Below are 26,701 nucleotides of genomic sequence, written 5' to 3'. Positions count from 1 at the left end.
TTTTATTTCAAAACTAATTAATGAGAATGGTGAAACTTTTATAAAGTAGTTGCTTCAATGTCCAATTTATTTGTAAAATTTAGTTTGTCTGTACAGACTTGAGAAAACTCACATTAAAAAAATCTTTTCATGAACTTTCAATTCTGGAACATTGACAATTTTGAGTATAAAACTTTACCTAAGGTAAATCAAGTCAACTTTCTGCAGCACCATGACTGTGTATACAATCCCAGCATGTCTTCTGAATACAAAGCAGTAGGAATTTTGAAGGTCATGATGAAATGATTGTGTTAGGAAGAAAAGTACAATTACCTGCACTTAGATGTGTGTGCACTGGTGGGGTAATGGTGTTACTATGGTCTTATGAACACATGGCTTTTGATATTCATTTATTCACAACTTGAAGAGAAATTTCAAGTGGCAATGATATTTGTTTTTAACCATGACACATCCAGCTATGTCATGATTTTCTTTCATTGAATAGAGATGGCAACAGTGCCTTATCATACAGTCTGCAGAAAAACAAGGCAATGCCCTGATGGTCTCCAGTGTGGCAGACTCTGATGTTTAACTCAGTTGTGTGTCTAAATGATATTGTAGATTTTAAAAAAACATTAAAGTACATATAAAAGCAAATTATGAATAATATCCTGTTGAACACTGAAACCACATACAGAAGATCATTATTTCGGTGGCACCTTGTCAGTGGGCCTGGGTAAGTCAGTGTTTCCCTCAAGCTGGGCTGAAGGTGATAATCTACTCACCAATGAGGTACATGCCAATCCAGTCTCCAGCGTCCACTTCCTCCTTAATGTCCCAGTGGATCACCAGATCCTGTGAGTGCCCTATGGAGTAGTAGGAGCTGCTAACCATGAGTGTGGAACGGCTGTCTGATGTGACCAGGTCAGTGTCACTGGTGGAGCGGGGGATGGTCACACCATCATGAGGTCCATTCCTGATATCCATGTTGTGGAACTGGTCAGGGTTGTAGCTGTAGCGGAGTGGCTCCTTGCATCGGCGTCGGCTCTGTGAGTTTCGTGATGGAGACGCCATGGCAGCCAGGCCTAAAAACCTGTTCTGGTACAGATTCTGTGGGGACAAAGAGACAGTGAGCAGGGTCAGAATGGGCCAGCAAGTAGGTCATTGTCTTCACAGGAAATGAAGATGCACAAGGGTGGGTGGGGGGGTGCGGAAATGAACTGTGAGGGAGCTGCCCTCCTGGAGATTTAAAACACAACATATAGCATCTTCCTTGTGACAAAGCCTGCAACTCTGGGTTCACACAGGGACAAGAACAGAGATACAAATGAACTAAGGTGCCTATATTTCCAGGCTCTGCTGGAGTCTGTGCTTCACCCAGCTCCCTTTGGTTCAACTGATACTAGAAAGATTGGAATGCATGTAGCATGACCTTGAGGATATGACTGTCCCCAAACGCAGTGTCATTACTTGAGTTCTCTAACACCAATTCAATTGGATCAAATTTTGTCCTTTTTGAGGGTAAATGATGATTATCATTATTGATTGTGTCAGTGATCCCTGCAGCATTCAAGAATCTACACACAGCCCAGAATTAGAGGTGGTCCCTGCTGGGCCAGGTGGCCATTCCCCTCCATTTACTACTCTCTCACTCTACAGAATGTTTCTAGGCTGTCTGACATTTCTATTAAGGATTTCAGACATCCTAGTCATCTTTGAACATCACAATTTTCAATAAAATTCAATCTCAGATGACTGTCTCCTTTGGAGGCAATGGTATTGTAGAAAACATTGCGATTGATGAAGGCTGCACTTTTGTTTCTTTTTAATGTTTGCAACATTGAGTACTTAAAATGAGCTGAGCTGATAAAGCACAGTAACTTAGAAAACATCTAAGGAAGGGCATCACATGGAACTTAAGGGGTTCATTTTTGAAACAAGAAAGGGTGATTCTGATTTCATCAAAGAATACTAAAATTGAGTTTTAAATGTACATTTTTGGGATTCCTGGCTATAAGAATACATGCTATTCAACAAATAATAACATTTTTGTTGTCAAAAAGAGAAAATTAAAGCCAAGAAGTATTGAATCATGCTATTTAGATTATAGGGACTGGAACTTATTATGTACATCAATCAAATGGAAGTTATTGACATTTTGTTTCCCAACCGTGAGGACAAGACCCCAGAACCAGATTATACTTCAAATTATATAAAGATATTAAACAGTAATTCAGGCCTGTACTATTTCCATCTTCCAAGACCAGGGAACTTGTGAAAAGCGCATGAACCTGATTAAACACAGTAGTGGCATTATGAATCTTGGTCCTAGATGACCAACTAGATGGCTTTTTTATTCATTATTTGTGTCTCTTGTAAAGAATTCCTCTGGCTTTACTGGTGATAACCAGTGAATTACTACAGGCAGAAAAACCAGCCTCAGAAAATATCTCATCACACTATCAGGTTCATATCCCCTATTTTTTTTAATGCTTGTCTTGTCACTACAACTAGCTCTCCTGTCATCAGCACAGGCAAAGCCCAGGGAAGCATGAACCAGCCACCCACCCACCCATCTCAGGGCTATTCTGGATAGTTCAGGACAGGATTCAATAAATTGACAATCCTCCAGGGGCCTCGATAAAATCTCCAAAACAGAAAGGCTGCTGCTATAGCATAAAATTTCTCCAGTTTGCACATAATTTAAGTGCACCAATAACATCTTGTAGTATTTTGGAGATTGAATACTGCTTGGAATTAAATGAAATAGTCAAATATATAATTAAGAGTTAGATCAAACCATGATCACACTGGTATGGGGTAGATGACTAAATCTATCTGAACTTCAGCCTTTCATCCATAAAAAGGTCATTGTCAGAATTTAACACATCCATGCAAATCAAGTTCTTGGCACAGTAAGAATTTAATAAATAAAAATATACCAGTACCACTGGTATTATACAAAGGATTAAGAGACTGCTTTTGCTAAAAGCACTGGCTTTTGGAAATGCAGGTGCCCAGTGGTAACTAAAAGCAAGAAAAAATCTTGGCATCTCTGCCTTCATTTTGTATGTTTCCTTTATTACCTTAAATTTTGGATCAGATTCCTACACAAATCTGTATGTGGACGTGTTAGTTACTTAAGGAGTATCTGTCTAAAAACTGGTAACACAAGGGTGTAAGCCCTAAATTTACCTAACCTCTTTCATCCCTTTTTCAAGGCTGAAGGCACTAAGATATTCTCAAGATTTTCAGGAATATCATAACCAACAGATTCTCAACTGCACACTTTCATGACATCCTGCCCTACACTCCCAGAGGTACACCTAAATGTCTCCAGTCATTGCTCTAAACCTGACCAGAATAATGAGTCTTACAGGCAGATCAACCTGTGACAAGTTTGTCTCCACTTAATGGAAGCAATTACCTCATGGTGGGAGATCAGGTTGTCCCCTCAGCTGGAGCACACAGCTCATGATGGAAACCAGATTGCAATAACTACTTCTTTAGGACCTAAAAGAACCAGTCCTGAGATAATGTTCAACTGGATCTTAGTTTGATCAAGACTGCTTAATTATGCATACCTCTTATCCTCTACCCCATTTCTTCCTTTATTTAAATCTAGTGCTCCTATCAGTATCTCTCAAGACTGAGACTGATTGTCTTCCCAATATAACTATATTGAATACATTCCTTTTCTATTTCACTATTACTTTTTTCATTTTGATATTTGGGGCTAGTTTGTATATTTGTCAGTTTGTGTTTTGGTCAGCTTTTTCATTGCTGCAATGAAAAGAACTGACAAAAATAATTTTAGAGGAGGAAATGTTTATTTGGTGCTCATGGTTTCAGAGGTCTCAGTCCACAGATGGCCCACTGCATTCCTCAGGGCCTGAGATAAGGCAGAACATTATGGCAGAAGAGTGTGGTGGTGGAAAGCAGCTCAAGATGCGGTACTAAGAAGCAGAGAGACTTTTCCTTTCACCAAGAACAAAATGTAAGTCCCAAAGGTAAACTCCAATGACCCGCCTTCTCCAGCCACACCCAACCTGCCTACAGATCCCACCCAGTTAATCCCTATCAGTGGATTAATGCACTGACCAGGTTAAAACTCTCATAATCCAATCATTTTACCTCTAAACTTTCTTGCATTTTCTCACACATGAGCCTTTGGGGGGCACCTAATACCTAAACCATAACAACCTGATAGATTGGGATTCCCTGAAGTCACCCCCTCTCTGGCCTAGGACTCCGGCAATGGTATTACTTTAGAAAGGAAGTCCAACTGAAACACAAGATGTGGGAAGTCAGCCACCCTAATCCACTGGCCAAATGTCCCTTCACATCACCACAGAGTCCTCGCACTTAAATTCATTCTGTACAGACCCTAAAGGTCACTCCTGCTCATGTCACTCTGGGGTTTCCTTACAAAATTAAAATTATAGATGTGTATGGTTAATGAGCTCTCTATACCAACTTCCAGAGGACGCGATCCCTTTATCTGTAACGTTTGTGATTGAGTAGGATATTTTTGCATTAGTGTTGAGGAGGCTGAAAGAATTTTTATCAACATGATTTCAATCAGGGCTTCAAAAAGATGAGAAGAGTGTTTCTCTTTTGTTAAAGACATGATTGCTATCCACATGGTGAGAACAAAGATGTAGAGGGAAACGTTAGTGAAGGAGGGGATGTTTGTCAGTGATTACTGGGTTGGAATAATGGTGTTTTTCCTGGAATAAGAAAGGCAGCCTCAAATGAAGCTGTTCCTGGAAGGTCATGCTCTCTTACTGACCCTGGCAAAATATATGCTGCTACTTCAGTTTTATTAACACACGGATATAAGAACCTGGCTTTTAATATTCATTTATTCATACTTGCAAGCAGAATTTGCACTTCTTCAAGGCAATGCCCTAGAACCAACTCTTTTATAGCCTCCCCTTGTATCCTGTCTTATTCCCAAGGAACAGGGCTTTCCGCTTCATGATCCACAGCACTCCCATTCCCTGAAAGGCTGCTTATTGTCTTACTGCTAGTTGGTCTGTCTCTATTTATTCCTATTAAGTTTTGTCCTGCTTATATCCCCTGTGATTGGCATAACTACTGGTTTAAAAATGCCCTTCAAACTTTAAGAGATTTTATTTTATTCAATTATATCCTTTTTTTATACTGAAAGTGGCTTGTAAAGATACTTACAATACAGAAAAACATGGTAATTTAGTAGGAAGTGGTAGAGAGAGAGAGAGAGAGAGATAGGGTCAAAAAGTTATGTAGGAAGGAAGCCAACATAAAACTAGGATCAATTATGTCCTAAATAGATGTTTTTGTTAAAGACTCACAACAGGTGCTTCTTTTTGTTTTAATTTTCTACCTTTATTGGTAATAAGATACTATGATTTTAAGGTGTAGGACATAATGATTTGATAAACATATCTTTTGTGAAATGATTTTCATGATCAAGTTAGTTAACACCTCTTTCATCCCAATCTTTTAAATTTTTTCTTATTTTGTTTTGTGGTGAGAACATTTAAGTAAATTTCAGTAGTTGCATTTTGAATACAGCAGGTGGATAGCATCCATGGCCAAACATGAATTCTTTTGTGCTCACAGTTTTCCCAGACATTCATGAATGTTCCCAGCACACACTGTAGACTTATCGGGCTGGAAAAAGGCTGTTTAACCATTCTTCCTTCACATCTGAACCATGGGAGATAGATGAAGATCTGTTCCTGCTTTTAAATAGCCTTGGATAAAGACCACTCTCTTTCTAGACAGTGATACCAGTGTTTTATAACCCTGCAATTCTTCCTAATCTTGAAGGCAAATCTCCTCTGACAGAAGACCTCCTTCCTCTTTTCTCTCTGAGAAAGGTGGCTCTCCCCATTCTCTGTATGAAGAGGAATTGATGGTTATCACTAATTGATGGGGCTCCTAGGTTTTTCTTCATCCCATAAAATAATTCAAGTGTCTCATATCATCACTTACTTTTGGTGATAGGCAATATGATGCAGATAAAAGGATTACAAGATATCAGCAATTGTTCCTATAACAATATAATTTTCCAATCATTGGTTGTAATTAAGGGTCCCTAGTTATGGGCTATGTTAAGCACAGATTTTAATTGACCCTGAGAAAATGGATACAATGAAAACAATCTAAACAAATTTCACAAAGAGCCCTACTTTTTAAGGTGCAGAATTCCATCTGTTGGGTTTTTTCTATTTATAGCAGAGGCTCCAACTCTTACTAGAGGAGGGTCCAGTCCATGTCTGGGTTCAGGGCATCTGGAACAAAGAACTGAGCAAGACACACAGGAGAAGTAGCCAGAGGGTAGCTTTATTGAAAGTGGATGTACATTCATAAAGCAGAACAGGCTGAAAGGGAGAGAATGGCCGAAGGCCCCCCCCAAACCAGGAAACTAGTGGCTTGTATCTACTTTCACTCGGGGATTTCCAGAAGAGGTGCCACTCAGCCTCATTCCACTTGGTCCTATGGATGCCCAAGGTGGGTGTTCCCATGGCAATGTGTGGGTCCTATGCAGCCAGGGTGGAGTTCCCATGGCAACATGGGGGCTGCCAAGCAGGTATATTTTCCTATGACCCGCCAAGTATCTTGGTATATTCAGCCAATTTGTCATTCCTAACCTCATGTCTCATAATGTTTTGTTTACATATTTTGCTCTCAAACTTAAAATAAAACATTGTAATTGTTGAAATGCTTTGAATTAAGTGATATGTGTTTGGTTTGTTGTTGTTGTTTTTAATCTTGGAACAGGCTTTGTGTGTTTAATGTGGTTTATGATATTTGTGTGCAGTAGAGCACATTAGCAAAAACAAAACCTTCTGCAAGAAGATAGGATTTTAAAAGCAGAAAATCATCACTTGTAGGTCAAGAGCATGTTATTATGTGTAGATTTTTTTTTTTTTTTAAAGAATTGTAGGCAGACAAAAGGTTTCGTGCTGTCAGTTTCTGTCTGACAAAGTCATTACCAGCTTTCTGTTTAGGAATATAAGGCTGTGAGTCCATATCTCACACAAAAAGAAAGCAAACCAACACATATCTAAAACAGAGAAAATAATTCTTAAAAATTGCTTTACATTAGGAAATAAAAAAATAATAATCATAAGAGAAAAACAGGCCCTGAAGGAAACTTTACTAAAGAATATAAGATGCAGTTATAAAAACTGGCATTATTTACTTGGAATAAAGAGCATAATAGTTTTGAATCCAAGAGCAGATTTTATTTTGATCAAGTAGATGCCTGGAGCCTTTTATTTTACTGTGTTCTTAGCTCTGGTTATGTCATCATAGGGGTAATGGAACTAAAAAAAAATTCAGAATTTGTCTCTCTTCTCAAAGAACTTGAGAACATTTACAACAAAAGAAATGTACAATAAAATAGGGAAAAATAAAATCCACAGAAGTAAAGAAATAACAATAAGAAAGAAGATAATAATGATCATGAGCATTTATTCTAGGCAGGGGACATTGCACATTGTCTCATTAAAATCCTATTAAGTAACACTATTGTCTGGCAGTGGTAGGGAAATCAGCTCAGAACAGTTAATTAAAATTCTCAAGGTCATACACCTTGTAGCAGAAGAAGGAGTTATGGAACCTGTGTATGTGGGCACTTTTATCATTCTCAAACTCTTTCTCGAAATTATATTTCCTACCATGGACAGACATGCTTCTTTCAGCTTCTTGGTAGTCAAAAAGATAAAAGAGAGAGAGAGAGAGAGAGAGAGAGAGAGAGAGAGAGAGAGAGAGAGAGAGAGAGAGAGATATTAGTTGTTATGATCAGAATGCTGGAATTTTTTTTTTCTCTTTTCAAGTCTTTCATAAAAGACTTCACATTGGACTTTCTGTAGGGAACAACATGCATGTGCTGAATAATATCTCAAGAGACTTCTCAAGAGACTTTAAAAAAATTACAAACATGGTGGCAGATTCTCATACAAGTCTTTGACAATATCTGAGGTCATAGTACGAGTTTATTTGGGGCTGAACCAGTGGGTTTGGCTGTGCTGCCTTGTTGAGGGCCACGGCATTGCCTTTTGGCCAAATTCCAATGTCTACTTGTCTTATTTCATACTTAATCCCCATAGCTCCTACTCTCAACTCAAGGCTTGTCTTCCATATGACATCTTCCTCCTCTCTGACTTTGATAAACAAGGAGAGCCTGAATAACATGTTCTGTATAAAATTGTCTTCCTTGTTGACTTTTTTTTTTCCCTATCAGTGTCCTAGGGCAGACACCAAGAGAGCTGGGTCCTTGCCTGGATCCTCTGTGTGTGCATTTCTAGTTCCCTGGCAAAAATGTGAACATTTTGTTGAATGAATGAATGAGTGTATGTGTGGGTGATGTGTGAGTTGGGGTGCATGTGTCTCCCATGTCTCAGAGTCATGACATATAGCTAAGAGCTTATTTAGTGTTAAGAACAAGGCTTGATGCCCAGAATCCCTGAGCCCCTGTTTCCTAAATTACATTGGTATGGATCAGGTGTCCAGATGGCAGGACCAGCTGAAGTCCCAGCAGAACCCCCAGAGGCTGTACAGGAGAAGAGGAGATGGCTTTGGCTGCATGGTTCAGACATAGACCAAGACAGTTTATCCAAATTTCCACTCACTGTCTCAGGCCTGCTGATCTCGACAGGCTAAAATGAGAAGCCTCCTACCCAATCTGACGGCCTGTCCTTCTAGGCAGAATTGCAAGAGAATACAAAAATCATGTTGCCCACACATTTCCTCTGAGTCACCATTGTGAAGGAAACAATTTGTTAAAACAAAAAAAAAGAAAGAAGCTCACTTTTCTGGGAGTTGTCCTTTACCTGTCAAATAAGAAGGGAGTTTTGGGGATGAAATACTGCCCTGAGTTCCCCTCTCCATCTCATTTCCTAAGATTTGAGTTGTTCATTTTGCGTTGCTATAATAAAATATCTGAGAATGGGTACTTTATAAGGAGAGAGATTTGTTTGGCTCACAATTTTGGTGGCTGGTCAAAATACCATGGTTCAAGCCATCTCAGTGATGGCCCCCTTGGCTGATTCACGAGATGGCAGAGAAGGGGAGAGTGGGGTGGTTGGGTATAGAGAAGACAGTAAGCCTGTGGAATGGTTTCATGTTACAACAAACAGCTCTCTTGAGATTCTTACACTGCAAAACCAGAGTTAATCTTCTCATGAGGATTGAACCACCATGACCTCATTACTTTCTCCACTTCTTAACAGTTCCACCACCCCTGTACCTCTGAGGACCTTGCTGCCAGCACATGAACCTCTGGGGACAAACCATATTCAAATCATAGCATGCCTCCTACCTACACATTTATTCCTCTGCTTGGAAACTGCTATGTGAGTGAGGTAGTAGACAGAACTAGGTTTGGTGGCTGTGAGGAGACCTTGAACCCTGTCAGATGCTAGAACTCTTCTGAGGAAGAAAATGTGAGATCACTGCCATATCACCATCTTCATCTAACTCCTCAGCTCCCAGATGTCTGTTCCTGAAACTTGGTCCTTGAATTGTGCCCCCAGCCTCTCAGCCATCTGTTGAAAAGCTTTCTTTTGTCTGGCCATTGTGTAGAAGAATATCACAGAATTACATAAAGTAAATTGTGTGGGCTCCTTTTCTTTGAAAAAGAAATAAAATCCCACACATTACTGGCTACATGGGAACATTAGGTGAAGGAAATTTTAATAAGGAATTCAGAGAATATCAAAGCCAGAGAATATTCACATCAGAAGTCATGACTTAAAGTAAGAGACATGTTAAAATGATAGTCAGACATATTTATAAAGAAAACATAAAGCCTTATCATCCGTGAAAAAAATATAGCAGTAGGTTTAAGAGAGTTGACCAACCTCTCTCTGTCCTGTTGATGGTGGCAGTGAGGAAGTCTTTGCTCCTTGTATCTCATGAGCTGTTCTTACTCATATGGGAGAGAAGCAAGCAGGAGTCTCAACTGGGTCTCACTAGGCATGTTGTATGTATTTTTTGCTGTTTTGGTGAAGTCTGGGAATTTTTTTGTGCAACTCTGTATCATTCGGATGCTTAAAAGTGTTTAACAGTGAAGTTTTTGAAATCTGGGCAGTTTGCATGCTCAGAGCACTGAGTAGGGAGCAATGGATACAGGAAAGGAAAGGTAAAGGCAGGGGGCCCTCTCCATGTTATTTAGGGGAAATTTTCTGTTACCTTGAACCTCCTCTTATCTACACAGAAAGGAACGATATGGAAAGTGGTACTCGTGTGTGTGTGTGTGTGTGTGTGTGTGTGTGTGTCTAAGAGACAGAGACAGAATGAGTGGATGTGTACAGATGTGAAGAGGAAGTTTTTTCCTCCTCTATATTAGACAGGACCATTTCTTCCTCAGGAGGGCACGGATCTGATGGAAATTGGAAAAGCTCCTTTGCCTATTGACACATGCAGGAAAAAGGGTATGCTCTCATCTCCCAGAACCATGGTGACACTTGAGCAGCTCCAAGTCTGAGTCCAGGGACAGTGTTGACAACACAAGAGCCTCCTGGTGAGAGACAGGCAAAGAGACTGGCTCCCAGTAGGCCATATCATCCTCTCAGGACATCCAACACAGGGCATTTGTAAGGTGCCCAGTGACTCTTGAGCCCCACCAGAATGGGCTATGTCAAAGAGGGTGACTTATGTTTCTTCCCATAATTGGGGGACTACTAGCTGTTTGGCCATAGTTCTATCTCCAAAAACCAACCATGAATCATAATCCTAGAGTGAGAGTTGTGGGAGAATCCTGGTCCAGCCCTGTTCTTATTCCTTAGGAAGCTAAGCTCCAGAGAAGGGGCAATTGTCTGTCCTGATCACACAGCAAATGAGTGACAGGGCCACAACTGTACCTTAAGCCTTCTTGGGGTTTATTAACTGCCTCACCTATTGTCAGAGCTGTTGCTCTCGGAGGCAGCATCAGGTTTCTTGAGAATGTGAGCCGACGCGTGTTTCCTTCTGCTATTCATGGTTGTGTTCAGATGTGCTTGCTAATGAGCAATGTGGCCAGGCAATGGATAGATCTAAGAATTGCACTTTAATAGGATTGCTGATGAGGTTCTGTGTTTGCATACATATTGAAGTTAATACTGGAAAATGTGTTATTATTTATTGTGGAGGCTCAAGGTGATGTATAAATTCTCTCTAAAATTTTTATTTCTCCTGAGAGATTGAACTCAGTATAGTCAGGTGGATTTTTAATAAATCCTGTTTTCAGTTTTCTTTTTCCTCCCTTCAGCTCACTCATTTAGCAATAGTTTATGCATTTTTAAGTGTGTACTAGATGCAGTGCTAAGAATTGAGCATGGATACAGAGATGAATTAAACAGTGCTCTTGCCCTCCAATAGTTTTGTGCAGGGGGCAGGCACTTAAGCAATCAATAATGACACAGTAACAAGGGCAGTGATAGGTGTGGTCAGCATGATCCCTTGTGGAAGAGAAATAAATGCTAGAAACACCTTCCAAGGTGGGGGAACATTAAAGCTGAACTTGGAAGAAGGAAGAGGAATGTCACTGCTGGGCAAGGGCAGAGGGCAATCCAATCAAAGCAGAAGGAACTCCCGGTGTAAAGGCTCAGTGTTACAAAAAGCATGCAAAAAGCATGCAGGCTCCCATTTTTAGCGGAGCTCCTCTCAGTCACCTGCCAGAGAGTGTCAGGTGCAGCTGGACGTGTGGAAAGAGGGTCTCCCATGCCACACCAAGGAATAGGATCTCTTGCATTGGAGAGTAAGGAGATATTGAATCTGAGAAGTGATGGAGTATGTCCATTCTAGAAACAACACAGTGTGGCAACGAGGAGAACAGCAAGGAGCATGGAGCCTGATATGATGGGGATTACATCCCACTGCTCTCCTGAAGGGCCACGTGCACAGAGGAGCTTCATCAAGCAGGTGGTCCCTAAGTCTAGACCCACATTGTCATTCCCAACCCCATTGTGAAGTATCACTATGAAAGAAGGAGAGGGAAGCAACGAGGTCTGGCCTGGGTCCTTGAAAGACTATGAATGAAAGGGACAATCCAAAGGCATGATCACAGAGCACCACAGATAGCAGCATAAGCAGTCTGTTTTTCTAGATTGTCATGGCTGTTGCATTTACCCATAATATGTCAGTGAGTAGGTACCACACAGCACCTTCCAAGCCAGGTGGGACTGTGTCTGATTTTATTATTACTTAGGGATTTTGCATCACTTAAGGGTAGAGCTGCAGAACAATTTGCTCATCAGAACTAATCAGGAAAAGTAAAGTTTAGAATTTTTACATCCTTCATTTACAAAACTCAACTCAAAACAGTATGGATTAAATTGGACTGACTTTCTGGGAAATACTATATTTGAAATCTTATCTTGCCATGAAATGTGGTACAAAGTCCATTCTTCATGGTTTTATAGTAAAGTAATGTTGCCAACAGTGTACTAGAGTAAATTAATATGGAGGTTAAAAACATGTGAGCACATGCCACATGATCTATACCATGTTAAGTGATGATGTGTTGGGGTAGATACTATCTACTGGGTGAGAATAATACACAAATAAACCATTTCAATACAGAATAACAAATGAGTTGAGAGGGACTTAGAAAATGGAGAGATATTCACAGACTTTGTGTGATGGAGAAAGAAATAGGCTTGGGGAAAAGCAGAGAGGATTTATTTTAGGCAGAAGGAACACACCAAGGTGCAGCGTTGTAAAGACTGCTGTGTCATATTGAGGGAACAGGAAGACCAGATTGTCTCAAGAAGAGGGTGCATGGGGCAGGAACAGTGGGGAAGAATGAGGCTGGAGCAGAAACAGGATCAAGTCTGGAGCTCACCTGAACCATGCCAAGCCAAGCTGCACCATAAAGAGAGAGGTGCTTCTTTTGAAGATAGGGAAAGATCTAGTGGTGGCTTCACCTTCATTGTGCCTTCACAATTGATTGTGGATGCACATCTTCCTTTAGGAGCATCTTGGTGGAAGTTTCTGCTGAAGCTCCAGAGGAAGTTACTGGGCAGGTAAGTGGATATTGCATAGCTCTCACTTCCTTCTATGGGAGGGCAGGACATCTACACTTGCATTCTCAGATCACCTGTCAGGCCAGAGGATGGCCTCATCTTGGACCACAGTAGTAAAGGTGTGGCAGGATTGAGGAACATGAGCTCTCACGTGTGTCATCAGTACACAGTGGGGCTGAACTACCACCACCAGCAGCATTGTCCTTTGTGATTAAAATGCCCCAGATAAATATACAGACATTTCTGATACAAATTCAGTGTTAATATGTGAGACCATTTTTGGAAAGCAAGTTAAAGCAATGATGAAGAGAAAAACACGAATAGCCATATAAGGGCTTCTCGTTCCCCTCTCCTTCTGTTTCATACTCATCCCTCTCCCTTCCCTGAGGAATGACAGAGCCAGTTCCTTTCCTAGAGGAGGGGTCACAGGTAACACATTCCCTCCCTAGTTCCTTCCTTTTCTCCACTGTGCCCACTCCTGAGATATTTCTAGCCCATGTTACTTAGTTCCAATTCTAGCTGCTACTCCTCTGAGCCACACGGAGCTGTACCAACTCAGCACCGAAGCTATAATAGGAGAGCCAGCAGAGATGGTTTAAATTGAGAGATTTCTGTTGGAAGAAGAAAGAAATAAAAAGAACTGGTGCAATTTTTCTTTTAAAAAGTAGGCCTATCTTTAGTAATTTGGGATAAAATGGGAGAGTTGAAAGGATCAGGAGAAAAATCAATGCATTAGCATCTCCATCAGGCTCTTAACATCAACAGAAGGGAGAAATGACATAAAGCAAAGACAAAGAATTGCTTTTTAAGTGAGCCAAAGATAAATAGGCAAGTGTCTAACAGTGGGAGAATTCTTTGTGGAAAATTTCAATAGCCTCAAGATATCCCCATGGTCAAAACGAGAAAATCAGGTGACCTAGATGGGTGCCATGTTACTTTATTATCAATTATTCATGGAAATAATAAAAGGAAGAAGTAATTCGATTTGAAAACAAAAAGTGGGATTTGTTATTCAGCTCTAATAGCATTGGATAAATTCACAATGATTAGGGTGAATGTGGGTTGTATATTCCCAACCACTCAGTCCTGATTTTTGCCTGGTTCCAAAGAACATTAAAGGAAAAGAAACACTGAGCTGCTACCTCTTATGCATGTCTTATGCATTGATGGAATTCTTTAGCATATCTAAGAAAAAGTCTCTTCTGATATTTTTCATACACACTAAACTGTTTTTGATTTTTTTTCAAAGTTAACAAGAGGAATAATCAATTGAGCCACCTTAGAAACTTTGAACTCAGGGTCAAAGCTATAGTCTGTTATGGGATTTTAGACAATATTTTTAGTTTTGCAGACTAGAGAAGAGGGAAAGTTTGTGTAATTCATCTCTTGTTTGGATGCCTGCGACTACCACTTGAGCTTGTCTGTCATACACAAAAGATGGAGCTGCCACAGGGAATATGTAAGTTCCAGTATTTCTTATTATCAACTCTCAGCTAAGGAAATCCTTGCATGGTATAGGTTTTCATTAAATTCAATGAGCATACAGTTTATTTGGTGCTATCTCCTTGACTTTCTGTGGCAATCACCAGAAGGCAAATAGACGATTATTATCTCACTAAGACATTTTTTTTACTTGTAAGCTGATGCCTAGATATGGCAGGTCTCAATGATATGGTAATGTATTCAAGAATATTCACTGCCATTTCAGTTAGTTACAAGACAGGCTGCCTGCATCCAGACAAATAGAAACTCAGAAGTCTCAATGATCTGGATATTTGAAATTTTTTTTTTTCATTTGAGGCTTGAGTTAATTATTCAGATAACATCTCTGATTTTCCATTTTACCTTGTATACAGAAAACAGCAGACTAAATAAAAGTCTCCTGTACTTCCAGAGACTAATTGCAGAAGGAGTCATGAGATGTATCAGGCAGGGTTCTCACCTTTGGGGGAGTGGTAGCAATAGACACTTTCTCATCACAATGAGGTACTTGGGTTGCCCTTCAAAGTGCTCATTAGGCTTTTTATTGCAAAGCCCCAAGAGATAGAGGTACTAAAAGGAAAATGAGAAAATGAAAGCAGTTTGGGTTTCTAAAGACTGTTGAAGAGGAAATGTTAGTTCTAAGGAAGCAAGAGCCACAGGTAAATGCTAATGAGTCTTAAGAGCCCGCATATTACAGCTTGGCTTTGTTCTTTGCAAAGGAGGAGCCTCATCCTCACCAGTCATCAGAAGACAAAGTGTGTGTCAGCACCTCAATTATAATCCACTGTTGGAGGCTGGCATAATATTACTGCTTTATTAATATTGCTCAAAGGTAGTTAGAACCACATGTCAGCATGGCTTTAAACTGTTAAGGGTATGTTTCCCAGTCAGTGTACATGTATTTATTCACTCAATCAACAAATGCACATGCCAGGCATTGGAAATTGAGCTGAAATAAAAACTATGTCATCTGCTGGAGTGTCAGGACGTGCTCCAGTGAAAAATTAACAACAGCGCAAGAATTTCTATGGAGTTTTACATATCCAATTGCCAAGGTAAGCTTATTAGAAGAAAACAAAGTCACAGAGAGAACTAGGTGTACCATCCTGGTGGAGATTGATACACTCTCACCCAAAACATAAATGTCTAAATCCTGATGACAATCATTATCCCAAGAGACACAATCCCAAATGCCATGCCCCCAGTGATCAAAATACTTGGTCTAAAATCCTTAAAAATCACAATTTCTACTTATTAAAATCCTGAGTGTTAAAATCATGAAAGCCAAAATCTCTGAAATCATGATGTTCATTGAAATAAAAAAAGAAAAAAAGAAAGAAAGGCTATATAAGAAAGAGGGTTAGAAAGAGGAATTCTGGGGATGGGATTAGCACATTTTTGGTTATATGGAGGACAATTGTATTATATTAGGTGGAACCAATACTGAGAAACTTATTGCACCATATTTTTTTTTGTGTCTATGAGGGTGTTTCTAGAGATTAGCATGTGATTCCGAGTGGATTAGGTGGAAAAGGTCCACCCCACTGCAGGTGGGTAACTTCCAATTGGCTGGGACCTCAGAACCTGGGAAAAGACTTGTAGGAGACCAACTTGCCTCTCTTAGAGCTGGGACGATTTTCTTTTACTGCCTTGGATATCAGAACTTTAGGTTTGCCTGCCTTAGGACTCCAGGATTTACTCCAACAGTGCTTCCATTTCCCCTCCTCATACAAAGTTTTCAGACTTGGAACAGTTTATACAGGAGGTATAACTTGTGTAAAGATTTTTTAGGGAGTTCTATTTTTTTTTTCCATTTTTTACTCCATGTGCGTTATCACGTTAACTTTTTGTATAAGTAGTATGCATATATAAAAACATGTTAAAACTTCCCCAGTAAATGAAATGTGTCCTTTTCGTACATCTGCATCTACTGAAAGGTAAAATTTCTGGCAAACCTAGCTCTTTGAGTGAATATATATGCAGTGGTGACTTATCTTAGTTTTTGACCAATCTTGTCAAAAGACTTCAGTTGTCTGTCATGATATTTCATAAGACTTCAGTTATAAAGCTGTGTATGCATAATTACTACCCATAGTGATATGCATTTGTACATTTTGCTTTTAGAATCACTCTTTTATGAATATGCTTCATCTGCTAATAACTGTTACACTAGTGCAACTGTTGTTGGTACATGTGAGAATATATGCTTGAAAAAATATATGTTATTATTCCCTATTTTATTGCAAAAAGTGGCATATCAGGTGTTTTGTCAATTTTTATATGCTTCTCAAGTCATGTAAATGTAAATAAATGCCTTTCAAATAATTTTTGAATTTTTTTTTCCAGAATGATATTTTCCTGGTTTTGATTTTCTAAGATTTTAGACTTCAGGGATTTTAGTATTTAGGAATTTTGATCTTTGGGGATTTTAATATCTGAGATTATGGAATTCAGGATTGTATCTTTCAGAATTATGGCCCAAACCCTTAGGTCATACCAAATTTAGGTTTTTTATAAAATCACTACATTGTTTTCTAGTGATTTCACTGTATGTGTAATTATAATTATAATGTGGTAGTAAAATATGCTGAGGAAGGATCCTTAGAACCAAACCGATGCAACTATCTCATATAACAGAGGAAAAGAATTCTTAGTCTTGGAATGTTCATCAAAATCTGGGTAGCAATTTTCATGACAACAATAGGGAGAGAGGAGGCATGATGGATCTTTTGCTGTGGCTAGTGACTGGAAATCCTGGCAAGCCATGTCAGGGAATGGCTTCTTCTGAGCATGTCTGAACCATCTCTCTTCTTGGTACCCACTGAGCGCTATCCCTAGAGAATAATGACCATACCTCATCCAAGGGAGACATGTTTTGTGTAGCCCCTGCATTGCAGGATGCCAAAAAGTATCCAAAAGATGATAAAAAGCAATCTCTATGATTAACAACTATCCATCTGCTGATTAAAAAGTGTTAGAAATAAACAAACAAAATAAGTGTGGCATCTTGGCTGGGATTCCAGCTGAAGGACTGAAATGTGCCCTTTCTCTAATTATATATAATCCAATCCAGTTAAGCAAATATCTACTGGATACTTCCTCTTTGCAAAGCTCTGGGCTAGCTGTTAAGGATACATTCTCTGTTCTCAAATCAATATGACTGAGGAGGAAAAATATCCTTCTGGGAAATTCTAATTCAGGAGACTGGAATAGGGGCTGGACAGCTATTTTTTAACAAGCATCAGCTAAGTCTCATTCTGACCAGCAAGTGAGCATGCAGAGATGGGCTATCACTGTCTCTAATTGGTGGTTGTCACAAAATGCTGCCAAGAGGAGGTATGGTCACCTTGAAATATTTCAACAACAAGTGCATGTTAAGTGCATTGAAAGCATGGGTCAGATTGTGCAGGCATAGGACTGGGGGCGGGGGTATCCCAGCAAGAAGCAGAGCTATAGAAGCTGCAAAGAGGACCAGGAGTGGCTAGCCCTATTGAGAGATGCCAAGAAGAATTGTGAAACAGTTCATTTCTAATGGATTCATCAGCTTTACTTTTTTCCCCATCAGTTCATATTTACCTCATTTTCCAATCTAAAATGGTGCACAGAGGCCATAAACCTGAACTGAGACAAACAAAAGTGACATGTAGGGAAGTTCAAACTTTCTTTTACAGGTTTAGTAATTGAGTCTGATGAAACAAAATAGAGATAGGTTAACAGGATAAAATGCATAAAAATTTATTAATCAGCATATGTGCACAGGAGTCACACAAAAGAGGAAAAATCAAAGAGCCAGATAGTTGAAGCTTAAATACCCTGTTCATAAGGGAGAAGGAACTGGGAGATCTTTAGATGATTTTAGAGGGGTAGTAAATGAATTTTAGGGGAAACAAATGAACCCAAAGAATAGATAATGCCTGGGGTAAAGTTCCTCTGGGTCCTAGGTAAGGGTTTGACTTTCAGTCTCTTTTTTTGGACGTTAATCTTTCTTGGTCAATGAGATTTTATAATATTTGCGTTCCTTCTGGGAAGGGAATTTCCCTTAGCCAGAGAAAGAACTTCACAGAAAGCCCTTCCTTGTTCTTTCAGAGAGAAAGAGGATCAAAGATGATAGAGAGACAGAGGGCAGGGGAGGGTCAGAGAAGTCTTAATTCTAAGACAGTTTCTCCAGCTCAACATGTCAAAGCACCCACTTTGGGGTATCTGCTTCTGAGCCTCAACACATGAATAAATCTGCATTAGCCATTGTCTTTGGGGACCAAGGATGAGAGAAGAAAGACAAGGAAGCTCTGACAGCCCCAGAAGCATCTACCCTGCAAACTTCAGAGTTGAAAATGCACAAGTGTGGGTCTTGCTGTGAACCAGGGCTCTCACTCTGCTCTTATCACTAGGAGGACTTGCCACGGCTATTAGGAAAAGGTGAACCAAACTCTACAAATTCCCAACACCTGGAAGAAGTCCGGAATTAAGACTTTTGAGTAAAATAATACTGAAAGTTTGAAACATATGCACAAAAACAAAAAATACAAATATCCCCCACCCCTGAAACAAGTCCCTCAAACTATGCCACTTGGAGACTACCAGGATGGTTATTTGAAAATATTTCTTTCCCTTTTTTTTTTTTCATGTATTTTGTTAGACAGTTGAGAATGTATTTTTGTGTACTGCTTTTTATGCTCAACTATTACACAATAAGAATGTTCATCATGTTTTTGAAATATATCACAAAATTATTTCAATAACCAAAATATTTTAATACATGGATATTTATAACAATTATCACACTGATTCTAATTTTGGAAATTTAAGGGTTCTAATTTTTTTCTCCATTATAATCAACACTAATTAAACTGGCGTGACAAAAGGACAGTAAAAATACTAAAGTCAAAAACAGTATTTGTCTATAGATTTGAGTTCTCAAAAATAATTAAAAACATAATGCAGATGCCACAGATGCCAGTGAAATTGTAAAAACGCTTATTGCATCTCTTTCTGTTTTTCTGGTAATAAGTACGAATAGGTTTACAATTACTTGTTTCTCCCTGACCTAAGTGACATAGAAATTATTGGTTACAGCTATGAGACTGAGAAATAATCTAATAGACAAAAATTTCTTTGAAAGTTTTTAAAGGGGCCGAAAAATACATATGTAATGTAGATGTCCTCTTTAGCCGCTCTCAGCCCCCTCCTTTACCAACATTCCCCCTCTGTTTTAGCCAACTTTCTCACTGCTACGACTAACAGACTCAACCAGAACAATTATAGAGGAGAAAAAGTTTATTTGGGGGCTCATGGTTTCAGAGGTTTCAATCCATAGACAGCCGGCTCTATTCTTCGGGGCTCAAGGTGAAGCAGGACATCATGGCTAAAGAGTGTGTCAGAGGGAAGCAGCTCACATGATGATCAGGAAGCAGAGAGAGAGACTCCACTCTCCAGATACAAAATATATACCCTACAGCCACGCCCCCAATGAACCACTTTCTCCAGCCACACCCCACCTGCCTCCAGTCACCACTCAGTTAATCCCATCAGGGATTAATTCACGGATTAGGTTAAGGCTCTAACCCAATCATTTCTCCCAAACCTTCTTCCATTGTCTAACACTTGAGCTATTGGGGACACCTACCTTGCAAACCATAACACCCTCCTTGCAGGGTCTCTTCCCCACTGCCCTCTGGTCTTTCCCTCATTTTAGGGAAAGTCTTTCTCTGTGAGTGAAGCATCCAGGTCCCACCGAATGGGATTTTCAGTCTTCAAACCTGCTGTCAGCACTGAGAATGGCGGAACAACAAAACATCTTTCCCCAGAACACGAAGGCTAGGGTAAGGGGCAAAAAGCCTTTGAAAAACAGAATGACCTGAACTTAAGCACTCTTCCTCCTGCTGTGTGATCCTGGCCCATGACTAACCTCTGTGAACTTCAGCTGATTCAATAAGACCTGACTTCCTCTGAGAATGGTACTATTGTCATGGAGTTGGAACTGAGATAGGGATTGAGGAGCCAAATTACCAGCAAGGTGAATAATTGACTTTTCTTGAACTTACATAAGTCTTTTTTTTTTTTTCAGGGGTCTGGGAAGAGCTGGTTTTATAGCAACAGTGGCAGCTGATTTTCCTCAAGGCTTCTGTGAGGTTTTCAGAGGCTGAGTTGTTCTCTCTGCTAAGGAACTGCTGTCTTAGAAGCACTTTCCATCCAACCCTCTCCCCTCTCTCCTTGAGAATAGCTGGTTGTAGACTGTTGCCATTGTCTTGAAGGTGTTTTCTGGGGTGGCACCTGTGAGATGCATATGTGGTCTTTAAAGAGAGTTAAATGGACACCTTGAAGGTACCAGAGTAGCTGAGGTCTGGGGAGATGTAGCATCATTTTTCCATTAGGAAGCGAGCAGCCTCTTGCAGTGAGCTTTGCCAGTGGCACTGAGAGGTTTCCACTTTAATGTACATTAGACTTTCCCCCTATGGGCTTAAAGGTTATATAATGCACTAAAATAAAGTTGCTTCTAATGTAAAGAAGCAAAACCCCACCATCATATCAGAGGACTCTCTTCAGATCTGGAGAGCACCCTAAAGCATGTGATGCCAAAGTTTGAGAATTGGATTTAGGGAGAGTGCATAAAAGGAGTGATGAAGCGTTATTTGATATGAACATCCAGATTTTGCCTTGTACTATTATAGGAGCCGTGCTGAGCATAAAGCCCTCACTACCCCCTAGGAAACTTTGCCTCAAGCACATAATAATGTCAGAGAAGAGCCCAGGGTGCTGATGATAAGTGCCAGATGGACAAAGAACATCACCAAGAGCCACCTCCCTAGCTGTGCCCCCTATCCCTCCTTTTTCATCATACCTTGCCACTTGCTGCTCAACTGTACCCTGAGCTCCCTCTCAGGCTCCGGGTCACACCTATACTTAGCGTGAGGGAATTTCTGGTGCTGTAGCATACAATTGGCTTTTATTCTGTTCTGACTTAGTGATCCTGGGTATTAACTAGCCTTCAGTTGTTCTTATAACTATAACTCCACTTTGGCTACATGTTTTGTGGTTGGTTCTTTGGGACCTCATCTTACAGAGGATATAATGCCTGTTTGGACGTGGAGCCCCTGTGCTCAAGCACTGGTTGGAGAGCTTACTAGCAATGTGCTCTTATGAAAGCCTCTCCAGCCTCGATTTCACCAGGTGAATAACCATCCTGAATCATTGTGATGGGGCTCAGGATATACCAGTCCAAAAGAGTACCACCCCAAAGTATGTCTCTTTACATAAAGATTATTTTGAGCTGTTTAATTGAGAATCTGTAGATATAGGAAAGTTACCCAAACACTACCCTTTTATAAGAGAAAAATTTACATCTTTAACAGAAATCTCCCCTTGTAAGAATACCTCCCTTTCTGGAAGATAGACTCAGTTAATGGAAAAAGCATGGACTTAAATCTAAATAACAAAACTTACCTCTTTTTTTGGGTACTCTTTCTTGCTATCTTATCTTACCTGGGCCTTCCTTTGAATCAGAGAAGATGCTTTTGAAGCCTGCCATACAGGTACCTCTTTAAAATTTACTCTAGACATTTGCTCATTTCTCTGAATTTCTCCCATATATAGAAGAGGTATAATATTATTAAACTTTTCTTTGTTTTTCTCTTTTAATCTGTCTTTTGTTAGAGGAAGTTCCAGCTAAGAACTCATGAAGTGTGGAGAAGAAATTTATTTCTCACAGTTTTAAATAATTAAGACAGTTGAGGAGAGGCACCTGGCCCATGAAGGCTTTTGGCAATGGTTCATGTTGCTATTATGAATATTCTCTATACATGGTCTTCTCTTGATGAAAACCTCATCCTTGCTCCTCTGAGACAAAGACCTGTCTTTACTCACCATTCTCCTCAGACTAAAAACTTAGTCCCACCACTAGCTGTCAGATCTATAGCTCCATTGCTATAGTGTGGATCTTGTATATTCTCCAAAGACCCAATGTTACAGTTTTGGTCCCCTGACCTTGGTGCTATTGACAGATGATGGAAACTTTAGGAGGTGGAACCTAGTGGAAGGAAGGAAGTGATCAAGAACATGCCCTTAAAGGGGATATGGGGAACCTCCCAGCCCCTTCCTATTTCTCTGCTTCTCAGGCACCAGGAGGTGAGTACCTTTGCCCCACCATGTACTTCCTGCCATGTTATACCATGCTACCACAAACCCGAAAGCAATGGGCCAAGCCACCATGGACTGAAACCTCTGAAGCTGTCAGCCTCCTTATAAGCTATCTTTGGTATTTTTTTATAGTGACAGAAACCTAACACATGGTCAGCCTGGATCTTAAAGCACGGCTTCCCTGAGTCCCTCTGCTGGCATGGACATTGGGTATTCATTGCTGAGTTTCATGGATATTCTGACTGGGTGGACTGTTACCTCCTACCTGTCATTTGAGCTCTGGACATTTTGACCTTACAATCAGCCTTCTAAGGACCAATTGTGAGCCAGATTGACCCTTCCCATATTGGATCCCCCAACAATTGTTTAATAACCACCCCCAGAACCTTGTTCCTCCTCTTGTACTCTAGCTCATGACCCCCTGAATACCAAGTTACCATTCTGACAAGTGAGAATATCATGGAAGTGTCAGTTCTAAACAGGGTACCCAAGTTGCCATTGCCCATAGGAACAACATTAGAAAGTACTGAAAGACTGCTCTTCCTTCACTAAACAGATGTACATTATATGTCTGCCACCAGCCAGGCACTGGTATAGATGACGGAATTAATAGGTGAATTAAAGAGACAAAAAAAACCCTCTCATTTTGAAGCTCACATTTGACTATATATACTATAGCTGGGTATTAACCTCACTAGAATGCAATGATAAGGCTATGGAGGGAACTCAGCCATGTTTAGAGAGTGATGAATGTCGGGCAGAGAATTTGTCTTTGAGATTAATTATCTCCAACATGTAAGAACAAGCCATGGTACATTAGTCAGGAGGGCTGGCAAACAACAGGATGAAACTGGGATTTTAGAAAAACAAGACTGAATAAAGAGAGTAGGTAAACATCAATAACACTAACCTTCTGTACAGCATTTTCCAACTTCTAAGAGGCTTCTTCCTTAGCCATCATGTCATATAATTCTCCCTGTGGCTTTGGAGACAGATCATATTCCCATTCAAAGGAGGGACTAAGGTGCAGAGGAAGACACTAGCTGAGAGGTCACAGAGCTGGTAAGCATGGATGTGGGGATCAAACCTCAGTCTTGAGATAACTAGTCTTCTAGTCTGTACACTTCCCTTTCCCAGCAAAAACACCATTTTCCCCCCACACAATGCATGTTTGATAATGTGTAATGTTTTATTGCAATGTTCACAGAAAAATGAGGGAGGAGCATTATTGGAATTTCCTTTGCGCTGTTTTTGCTAAATACATTCTCTTATACTCTCCTGCCCAGCTCCCAGATTCTGACAGTGCTGTCTGAATGCATCTAATTTGGAAAAGCTCACATGACTCTGCTAACCATCAGTTTTAACTGCAGTGGTCCAGCTAATCTTTTCCCCCTCCTTGTTGAGACAGATTAGTCTTGGTGGTAACTGTATGTTCAACTGTGGAAGACTGAGATATACCTCCCTATCATCTACCTACCTACCTACCTACCTACCTGTTATGGTTAGATATAAGGTGTACCCCCAAACCTCATGTGTAAGATAATGCAAGAAACTTTTTAGGTGAAATAACTGGGCTACGAGAGCTTTAACCTAATCAGTGCATTAATCCATTGATATTAACAGAATGGTAATTGTAGGCAGGTGGGAGTGGCTGGAGGAGGTGGGTCCCTGGGGGTAGGCCTTTGGGGTTTACATTTTGTCCCTGGTGATGGGAAATACTTCCCAATTGCCATGTCCTGTGATGACTTCCTCCTCCATATTCTTCTGCCATGATGTTCTGCCTCACATCAGGCCCAGAGCAATGGAATCGGCCATCTATGGATTGACACCTCTGAAACTACGAGTGCCAAATAAAATTTCCTCATCTTAAATTGTTCTTGTTAAGTCTTTTGGGCACAGCAGTGAAAAAGCTGACTAAAACAGAAATTGATACCAAGAAGTGAGGCCATTGCTGTGACTAACCTGACAATGTGGTTCAGAATCTCTTAAAATCTTTTGGAGTTTGTGGGAGGATTTTTGAGATATTTGGAAATGCAACCTGAAAAATCTTGAGAATGTTGTAAGCAGAGTTTAATGGATAATTCTGGTAGGAGTTCAGAAGACCATAATGCTGATAGGATTATGGACAGTAAGGACTGGGTTCATGAGGTTTCAGAGGACTACTCTTGAAAATTGGACTAGAAGTCTTTCAGTTATATTCTGGTAAAGAAGTTGTCTACATTTTCTCCCACGCCTTGAGACTTTCCATGAGCCTAAATTTAAAGATGTTGGATTAATTAATCTGGCAGAGAAACTTTCAAGGCAGCACAGTATTTGGGCAGTAGAATGGATATTTCTAGCAGCTTTTAGCCAAGTTTACTGTGATAAACAGGAGCAGGAAACAGGCAGAAAGATTTGAAAAGCTTGAAGTTTGGCCAGAAAATTGTGAGCAAAACTGGGTCTAATGAAGGTGTGGTTGTTAAATGAGATTTACAGCCACTACTGGTTTTGCAAGGAACAGGATACTGGAATGAGGGGGGTCATGGAGGCTTCCCTGAGATTTTGAAGGAAGACCTGGGAGGGCAGGTAAAGTGCATTAGGGTCAAAATCACTGTGGACTGCTTGTGAAAGGGTGATGCATGAAAAAGCGAGGGAAAAAAGCCTAGTTGCAGTGGAGGCCTTGATAATTAAGAGATGCCATGACCATGGAATGTCTGCCAAGGAAAGTTGCAGGAATCAAGTAGAAACAAGCTAGGAGAGAGGCCAGATGGGCTGCAACCAGCAAGGTTATGGAGATGGAGCTATACAAGCTCCTTGGAGAGAACATCATGATTCCATGTGCCCCAGATGCTGGACATGGAGCTACAGAAATTATTTGCCCAGCTGGATTTTGGTCTTGCTCTGGTCATATCTCTTCTTAATATGCCCCTATTTCTCCTTTGTGGAATGGAAACATTTACTCTGTGCCATGATATATTAGATACATGTCACTTCCTTTTGATTTTTATAGGGGCTCATGCTGAGAGTTTGCATTGAGTCTCAGAGGAGACTTTGGATTTGGACTTGAACTTTTGAGTAGTGTCAGAACTGTTAAGATATGGGAACTCTTGAAAATGGATGAAATGTATTTTTCATTATGACATAGGCATGAGCTTTTGGGGACGAAGGGTGAATGTTATAATTTAGATATGAAATGTCCCCCAAAATACAATGCAAGAAACTTTAGAGGTGAAGCATTTGGGTTACGAGAACTTTAACCTAATCAGTGCATTAATCAACTGATATAGATTAATTGGGTAGTAACTATAGGTGGATGGGGAGTGGTTGGAAGAGATGAGTCACTGGGGGGGTGTGCCTTTGGGGATTTGTATTTTGTTCCTGGTGAGGAGAACTCTTTCTCTGCTTCCCTCTTCCACATCCTTCTGCCATGATGTTCTGCCTCACATCAGGCCCAGAGCAATGGAGTCAACCATCTATGGACTGATACTTCTGAAAATATGAGCACCAATAAACATTTCCTCATCTAAAATTGTTCTTGGCAGGTGTTTTGGTCACAGTGGGGAAAAAGCTGACTAAAATACTAACTATATAGATAGATAGATATAGACACTGATCTATAGATACATAATCAGATATATAGGTAGAGATATATAGACCTATATATCTGTGTGCATATAGGTATTATATATATGGAGATAGATAGATGGAGATAGATAGATAGCTATGAAGGGAGAGAGGGAAAGAGAGGCATGCATGGAGAATATGTCTCCTATAACATCCAGAAAATCCTGTGATTAGTGCTGGTGTGGTTTTTCATTTGTTTCTTTCACTCTGATTTTTTTTGTTTTGTTAATCACGCCACGCATCTAATATGTATCTCAAGCACACCTTCAAAAACAAGTTTTTGGTCACCCAGACCTAAATCTTGTGTTTCCTTTCTCAGTAGATGGTAACTCCATTCTTCTTGATACTCAGACTGAATACCTGGAGGTATCCTCAAGGCTTTCTCTCACACCTCAGATCAAGTCACCCAATATTTAAATGAAAACAATGCCTAAATCCAGGCAATGCCAGCTTCAAAGTGTACCAAACCTCTCAGTGTCTCACTGCTGTCTTCCTACCCTAAG

At 40.1% G+C, this 26,701-nt stretch overlaps 1 protein-coding gene across 1 annotated transcript in view; it reads right to left on the bottom strand.

The window, feature by feature from the left end:
- Hecw1 (HECT, C2 and WW domain containing E3 ubiquitin protein ligase 1) overlaps positions 1 to 26,701 on the bottom strand; it is a 411,800-nt gene that overhangs the window by 239,440 nt on the left and 145,659 nt on the right. The window contains exon 2 of the mRNA XM_027938390.3: positions 765 to 1,089. Within this exon, the coding sequence (XP_027794191.2) occupies positions 765 to 1,089 (325 nt within the window). The remainder of the gene's footprint in view (positions 1 to 764; positions 1,090 to 26,701) is intronic.

This window comes from Marmota flaviventris, chromosome 1 (assembly GCF_047511675.1).
Source record: "Marmota flaviventris isolate mMarFla1 chromosome 1, mMarFla1.hap1, whole genome shotgun sequence".
NCBI lineage: Eukaryota > Metazoa > Chordata > Mammalia > Rodentia > Sciuridae > Marmota > Marmota flaviventris.
The sequence above is the reverse complement of the archived record's forward strand: the minus strand, read 5'-3'. Positions and strand labels throughout refer to the sequence as shown.